The sequence below is a fragment of the Chrysochloris asiatica genome, unplaced genomic scaffold (assembly GCF_000296735.1).
Source record: "Chrysochloris asiatica unplaced genomic scaffold, ChrAsi1.0 scaffold00040, whole genome shotgun sequence".
Taxonomy (NCBI): Eukaryota; Metazoa; Chordata; class Mammalia; order Afrosoricida; family Chrysochloridae; genus Chrysochloris; species Chrysochloris asiatica.
This window is the reverse complement of record NW_006408558.1, coordinates 17,420,872-17,428,374: the sequence shown is the minus strand read 5'-3', so window position 1 is coordinate 17,428,374 and position 7,503 is coordinate 17,420,872. Positions and strand designations below refer to the sequence as shown.

At 56.4% G+C, this 7,503-nt stretch overlaps 1 protein-coding gene across 1 annotated transcript; it reads left to right on the top strand.

Annotated features, from left to right (window-relative positions):
* Positions 1–2,071: 2,071 nt before the first annotated feature.
* NDUFV1 (NADH dehydrogenase (ubiquinone) flavoprotein 1, 51kDa) lies at positions 2,072–7,334 on the top strand. Its single transcript, XM_006861056.1, has 10 exons — positions 2,072–2,251; positions 3,231–3,313; positions 3,387–3,557; positions 4,243–4,426; positions 5,401–5,590; positions 5,977–6,189; positions 6,326–6,492; positions 6,657–6,738; positions 7,017–7,162; positions 7,248–7,334. Exons 1-10 carry the CDS (start codon positions 2,180–2,182, stop codon positions 7,332–7,334), a joined length of 1,395 nt encoding a protein of 464 aa, XP_006861118.1. The 5' UTR covers positions 2,072–2,179.
* The last annotated feature ends 169 nt before the right edge of the window (positions 7,335–7,503 follow it).

The window sequence follows — 7,503 nt, the reverse complement described above, 5'->3', positions numbered from 1 at the left end:
GTCATGCTGGGTAAGGTGGAGGGTCAGAGAAAAAGAGGAAGACCCCCAACGAGATGGATCAGCCAGGTGGCATCATTGATGGCGTCAAGTGTGACGGCGGTAGTGAGGTTGGCCCAGGATCGGACATTGTTTCGTTGTGCTGTGCATGGGATCGCTATGAGTCGGTTCTGACTCGATGGCACCTGACAACAACAACTTCTGTAATTAACCCCATAATCATGAGTATGGTCTCTGGGTTCTGTGTGGCCATTTCTAGGACTTATTGAACTCGGCTGGGAAGTAGAAAGTTAGTGTCAGAATTGGTAAAAAGGTTAGAGAGAGAAGGTATGTCTGACCTCTGCCTCAGAGCGTCTGCTTTGGGTGGTTGATGCTGGTGATTGTCTTTCCTCTCCCTTCAAAGGTAACCGAGGTCAGAGAGATGGCCCTACAATACCAATTTTAAAACCTGGAGTGTAGTATTTAATTGTCTCATTGTTCTGGGGGTTAGGAGTTAGAATTAACCTAAAAACAGGAGCTTATCGCTCTAGGTTCCGGCTGGTGGGAAGATAAAGGACATGGTGTGTATTTAGCCCGGGACTGGCACTAGGTTGTGAGGTCACTTCTCCCAGCCAGCACTCACAGGAACATTCCTGGACACACCCCTTAATGGTCACTTAGTTGTGACGTCATGACCCTAGCCTCAGCCTGTAAGCTTTCCAATAGCAATAGACCCCTCCCTGGTTTCCTGAAGCCCAGCGCCTCGTAAAGCATGACTGGCTGCCTTCAGTCATAGCTGTGGGAGATGTCGTTGTTCTCTGTGCCCTTTTATAAAAGGTCACCATGTGGAGCTAGAACTTTGGAAACTCATTACGGCATCTCTGCATAGGCTTTCCACACCTGGATTATCTATGTTGTCTTTGTCTTGTGTTTATTTTGTTTAAGACTTTAAAAAGACTGTGACGCTGTAGGATAAGCACCGGACTGCCAACCACAAGGTCACTGCTCAAATCCACCAGCAGCTCCTAAGAAACCCTATACATAGTCAGCATGAGTGAGAATCGACTCGACGACACTTAAAAACAGCAACATAATATTTTTATATCTTTGAAGATACGGTCTCTTTTCTCGCCTGTATCAGCAGGAAACCACGCTAAGCGCCGACCAGGGCAGAGGATGGAATGGGTGGGAGCGTTCTGCAGGGCCCACGGCTGAGCATCTTCTTCCTCTGCCCTTCCTCAGCTTCACACTTATTCTCACTCAGTGGGGCTAATAAGCAACCTTCCCTGAGCACAGAGATGCGTCCAGGCTCCGCTACAGGTTGGGAGGGTCAGAATAATTGCAACGTGACCAACACGATCCTTCCCCATGAACACTCAAGTACACAGCAGGTGCTCACTACATACCATAACTGTTGTTGTTATGTGCTGTGGAGTCGGTTCCGACCCATAGCGACCCTGTCCAGGGTTTCCGAGGCTGTAAATCTTTACAGGAGCAGGAAGCCTCATCTTTCTCCCGCAGAATGGCTGGTAGTTTCGAACTGCTGACCTTGTGGTTCGCAGCCCGATTCGTAATCACTACGCTACCAGAGGTCCCTAACTGTTGTTGTTGTTGTTATGTGCCATCGAGTCGGTTCCGACCCATAGCGACCCTGTATAGGGTTTCCGAGGGTGTAAATCTTTACGGGAGTAGAAAGCCTCATCTTTCTCCCGCGGAGCGGCTGGTAGTTTCGAACCGCTGACCTTAAGGTTCGCAGCCCGATTCGTAATCACTACGCTACCAGAGCTCCCTAACTGTAGGAAGTGGGAAATAACAAGCTCCAGCCGAAGGTGAAAAAATGAGGTTTTCTCACCAGGGAGCTGAAAGGCTGAGGCCCAGAAGGGACCACTAAGAAGCAAAGCCCATGGCAAAAGAGCAAAACCATAGTGAAGCCAGCAGAGGGAGGCACACGGGACTGGAGCAGGTGGAACTACATCTTCCAGAAGCCACAGCGCCGACAGGTTACGTCCGATATCTCGGCCCGCCCTGTTCCAGAAGGCAGAGCCTGTGAGGGGCCCGAGAGGCGCGGGAACGCATGCGTCCGCCGCCCGCGCCGGGGTGCGTGACGTTTTTCCTGTGCGCCCCCTTGCGTCTCCTTCGCGCTGGCTCTTCTGCTCTACCGGCGTGAAGGTGACAGCGGGAGGTGACCGGGCTAGCCCCCGTGATGCTGGCGGCGCGGCGGCTGCTTGGCGGGTCGCTCCCCGCACGAGTGTCTGTGCGTTTCAGCGGCGACACGGTGAGGCCCGGCCTGGCTCGGGCAAAGGGTGTCCGCGAGCCGGACGCGATGCCGATCTGCGCGAGCCGTCCCTTGAGTTTGTCGTCTCTAGTGCCCAGGCCCGGCAGGCAGGTTGCTGCTCCGGCCTGGTTGTCGAAAGGGAGCAGGTCCTTCCGCTGTCCCGAGCCCTCGGTCTCCCTGACGTCCCCTATTTAACAGCCTCGCAGGGTAGCGGAAAGGAACTTTGCAGGTGGCGTCTCTGTCTCATTCCCTCCTTGCCCTGGCCTTGCAGGGCATGACAAAGGGGTCATGCCCCATGATGCATTTGCAGAAAACAGCTTTGGGGAGCGTGTGCACCTCCCGGGACCCCAGCCAGTGCTCTGCCCCCCTGTAGCGGCTGTGAAGTGCCTGAGGGAACGGAAGGCTGAAAGTTAGGTCCCCAAGCTCTCAGTTGTGTTACACCCACTGGGTACCGCTCCTTAGTTTTAGCCCTAGTGGGCCTCCGTCATCCCCTCTGTGTTCCAGTCCCGTGAACGGTTTCTCTCCCTTCAGTAAACACATGCTGCCCTAATGCAGACTTAGTAAGATGAGGCCCCTGGGCTAACGCAGGTTGTGGTCCAGCAGGAGAACCATGACACGGGGACATAGCTCTGGAGTGGGCTTTAGTCACATACATACCTGGATTCAGATTCCATCTGCTGCCTTCGTCCGTGTGATCTTTCTATACCTTTTTCTTTGAGAGTCCCGTACCTCCTTTGTAAACTGGAAGAAGGTGTTTCTATCTTAGGGTGGATGTAAGGGTGCTAGGGAGTTCCGTTGTAGAATGCTGAGCCCAGCACCGGGTCAGCAGGAAGTGTTGACACTGTGGTGGTGGTACTTACGGTGGCAGGAAGAGTTTGGAGCCGGAGGTCCCTGTTCTCCCAACCCAGCCTCTCCTAAGCAGGGGGCCCCATTGGCGCCCCAGACTTCTGCAGGCCTCCTGACTCTTCTGTCTCTCCAGACAGCGCCCAAGAAAACCTCATTTGGCTCACTGAAGGATGAAGACCGCATCTTCACCAACCTGTATGGCCGCCACGACTGGAGGTGAGAGGGTGCCTGTAGCCTGGTGGGCTCCAGGGCTGGGCCTCCCCTTCACTGCCCTCCCTACTCTGTCCAGGCTGAAAGGAGCCCAGAGTCGAGGTGACTGGTACAAGACGAAAGAGATCCTGCTCAAGGGGCCTGACTGGATCCTGGGTGAGATCAAGACGTCAGGCTTGCGTGGCCGCGGAGGTGCTGGCTTCCCCACCGGCCTCAAATGGAGCTTCATGAACAAGCCCTCGGATGGCAGGTATGTGCTAGAGGCTGGGCCTGCAGGAGAGCCCTGGGGGTGGCTGGGGCTTGTCTGGGCCTTTGGACTGTTTCCTTAGAAGCTAAGAGTGATTGAGGTGGGAACATGCTCCCAGAGTATTAATGGATGGACTCACAGTCTTCCTAGTCTGCCTCAGAGGAGATGGAAGTGTAGCACTCACCAGGATTGTGACGCAGGCCAACTTACTTATTCAAATCCCAACTCTGCCTTCTAATCCGATAGCCTTAAACCTTGTAAATGGGCTTAACAATGTTGTGTGGGGATTCAAGAGACAGCCTTCAGCATTTGGTTAGCATGTTGGCCCATCCACGGAAGCAAATAATCATTAGTTACTGTACTTCCTTTTGGCCCAGACATGTGAGAGGTTGAGGAAGACTCTAGGTGAAGAGTGCAGAATTGGGGCCCTCAGAGCAAAGCACAGGGGAGACTGGGCAGGGGAAAGCCCTTTCCTGTATTCATAGCCAACCAGAGGTGGAACAGGCAGTGTGCTCCCTGTCATTGGTCATGAGACCCCGAGGTCCCCAGGAACATCTTGGGAGGGAAGAAAGGGATGGGTGGTTGAAGGTGACGTCTTTGAGGCCTCCCTGGATTGAGTGAGAACGGCCTGGGGTTGAGAATCCGGCCCTAGTGGGCCCGTAGCCTGACTGACCTGCTGACCCCACAGGCCCAAGTACCTGGTGGTGAATGCAGACGAGGGGGAGCCGGGCACCTGCAAGGACCGGGAGATCATGCGCCACGATCCCCACAAGCTGGTGGAAGGCTGCCTGGTTGGGGGTCGAGCCATGGGCGCCCGTGCTGCCTACATCTACATTCGAGGGGAATTCTACAATGAAGCTTCCAATCTGCAGGTGGGCAGACGTGGGGCCTCCCCACGAGAAGGTCTAGGTGTTCACACCCACCTGGCTCACCAGCACAGTTGTTCTCTCAGCGGTGGAACTGGGAGAGTGGTGACTATGTGTGTGTATCATGGGTGGGACCTGGTCCTCAAAGCCGCCTCCTCTGGGCATGGCCTTCATGCTCCAGAGCCTCGAGGTGGAGATCTCCAAGGCCCCTGAAGTTACCAGCAGAGTCCTGGAGTGGGCATGGGCCAGGGCATTTTTCCTGCAGAAGGACCAAGGGGACATTTCAGTAAGTCTTAGTTTGGTGATGCCTGTGGTTCCTGGTCTAGGGCCAAAGTCACAGTGCTTTCCTTTGGCTCCAAACATTGGAGGGGGGGGGGGGGAGTGTTAAACCAAAAATTGAACCTTGAGGGTCTTCTGCCTACTATGGAAATAAGAAATACTGTGTCAGAGAAACAGAAAACCACAGGGGGAGAAAAAACAAACAAATAGAAGACCCTCCCCAGATCTCTCATCTAGAGAAACTGTTTTCAACTGCTTGTTGAAAAAGTTATTTCCTTCAATTCTTTCTTTTTAAAATCATATACTTTGATCACTTGTCCTGTTGTTAAAGTGCTGTGGCATTGGTTCCAACTCTTAGTCACCCTGCATACGGTGTCCAAGGAGTGGCTGGTGGGTTTGAACCTCCAACCTTGCAGTTAGCTGTCCAGTGCTTATCCTACAGCGCCACACTCTGCCACTTAGTGTTATTACAGGAGTGATGTGCACATTGTGAAATTGCAGTCTCCCCAGATGTTATCTGCTGTTGTCCAGGAGCTTTGGCCCTGGGTGTCTGGTAGGCTTACCAAGCCCCATATGCCCCCATGCACAGTGTCTGGCACTCAGGGCCTTCTACCCCACCTGCCACCTGCCTACCCCCACACTTTCTCACTCCCTCCTTCCTGGACTTTCAGGGCTGACGCCCTCGTACCCCTCTCCCACAGGTGGCCATCCGAGAGGCCTACGAGGCAGGCCTGATTGGCAAGAACGCCTGTGGCTCTGAGTACGATTTTGATGTGTTCGTGGTGCGTGGGGCCGGAGCCTACATCTGCGGGGAGGAGACAGCTCTCATCGAGTCCATCGAGGGCAAACAGGGCAAGCCCCGCCTGAAGCCACCCTTTCCGGCCGATGTGGGTGAGGCCCGCCCTGACCCCGAGGTTTCACCTCCACCATTCCTGTGGGCTTTCCAAGCCGCCTTCAGGCCCCCACTGAACCTTCATTGCTGTTCTGAGCACCTCCCGGGCTAGGGCCAGATGCTATGGGACAAGCATCTACGATTACAGAACCCCAGACTCCCCAGGGCCCCCCACAGCCCTCATCCTGCCTCAGCCCCCACGGTCAATTCCCATGTCTCCTCCAACCGTTCAAGCTCGACTATAACTTTCCCTCTGCGCTGGCTGGTGTGGGATTGAGGCTCGATGGGGAACAAGCCAGATGCATCTCCTGCTGGGCTTGGGGTCCAGCCCGGGACAAGATGGTGCAGGGAGGAAAGGACAGGGTCTCTGCCTGTTGCCCTGCAGGTGTGTTTGGCTGCCCCACCACCGTTGCCAATGTGGAGACGGTGTCTGTGTCCCCCACCATCTGCCGCCGTGGGGGTGCCTGGTTTGCCAGCTTTGGGCGGGAGCGCAACTCAGGCACCAAACTCTTCAATATCTCGGGTCACGTCAACCACCCATGCACCGTAGAGGAGGAGATGTCAGTGCCGCTGAAGGAGCTGATTGAGAAGCACGCGGGTGAGGTCCGAGGCCAGGCGGGTGGGTGGGGGCCTCAGGACGGGCGCTGCTGACAGGCCTGGTCCTGTTCAGGCTGCTCAGTGTGCTGGCCTCAGCACTGACCATCCATCCTTTTGGGGACTGACCGGGGCCCCAGGAGGTGTCACGGGAGGCTGGGACAACCTCCTGGCTGTGATCCCCGGTGGCTCGTCTACCCCCCTCATCCCTAAGTCCGTGTGCGAGACGGTGCTGATGGACTTCGATGGACTGGTGCAGGCACAGACAGGCCTGGGCACAGCTGCGGTCATTGTCATGGATCGCTCGGTAAGCCTCACCTCATGCCTGCCTTCGTGCCTGCTGCCCCTGCCTGGCCTTCTCTGAAACCCAGGTGTGCCAGGGGTAGAGGTGGGGCTCACTGGGCTGCGTGGGGAGATTCAGAACTGGGGAGGGGGACTGGCTCCCTGACCTTGAGCCCCTTGTCACCCCAGACGGACATCGTGAAAGCCATCGCCCGCCTCATTGAGTTCTACAAGCACGAGAGCTGTGGCCAGTGCACCCCGTGCCGTGAGGGTGGGTGCCCGGGCCAGTAGGGCCTTCCCTTGTCCCACTTTGTCCCACCTTGGGCACCAGCCCTGAACAAACAGCTGCTGTCTCCAGCCTGCTAGGGGGCTTCTTTTAGCCCCACCCTCATGGCCCTCACCCTGGTGAGGGAGACCACCAGGCCCCTCTTGGCCCCACCCCCATGACCCTTACCCCAGTGGGAGAAACCACCAGGTCCTTCTTAGCCCCACCCCATGACCCTCACCCCGGCGGGGGAGACCATCAGGCCCCTCTCCATGTGACTGCAGGTGTGGACTGGATGAACAAGGTGATGGCACGCTTTGTGAGGGGTGACGCTAGGCCAGCCGAGATCGACTCCCTGTGGGAGATCAGCAAACAGATTGAGGGCCACACCATCTGCGCCCTGGGTGACGGGGCCGCCTGGCCTGTACAGGTACCCACCGCCAGCTGGATGGCACTGGGGGTGCAAGAGCCCAGGGGGTACCCAGAGCTGCCTCACACTGTGCCCCTTCCCCTAGGGTCTGATCCGACACTTCCGGCCTGAGCTCGAGGAGCGGATGCAGCGGTTTGCCCAGGAACACCCGGCCCGGCAGGCTGCCTTATGAGTTCACCCTGTTCTTCTAGAAACTGACAATAAAATGGGCGAGAGTCCTGCCTCTCCTGATGCCGCATCTCAGGCTCTGCTCCCCTGCCACCCCACTGTCATCCTGGCACCATCTCCCGGGTCACAAGTGACTCGGTGCAGCGTGGCGCTCAGTGGGGGCACGGGGCTGG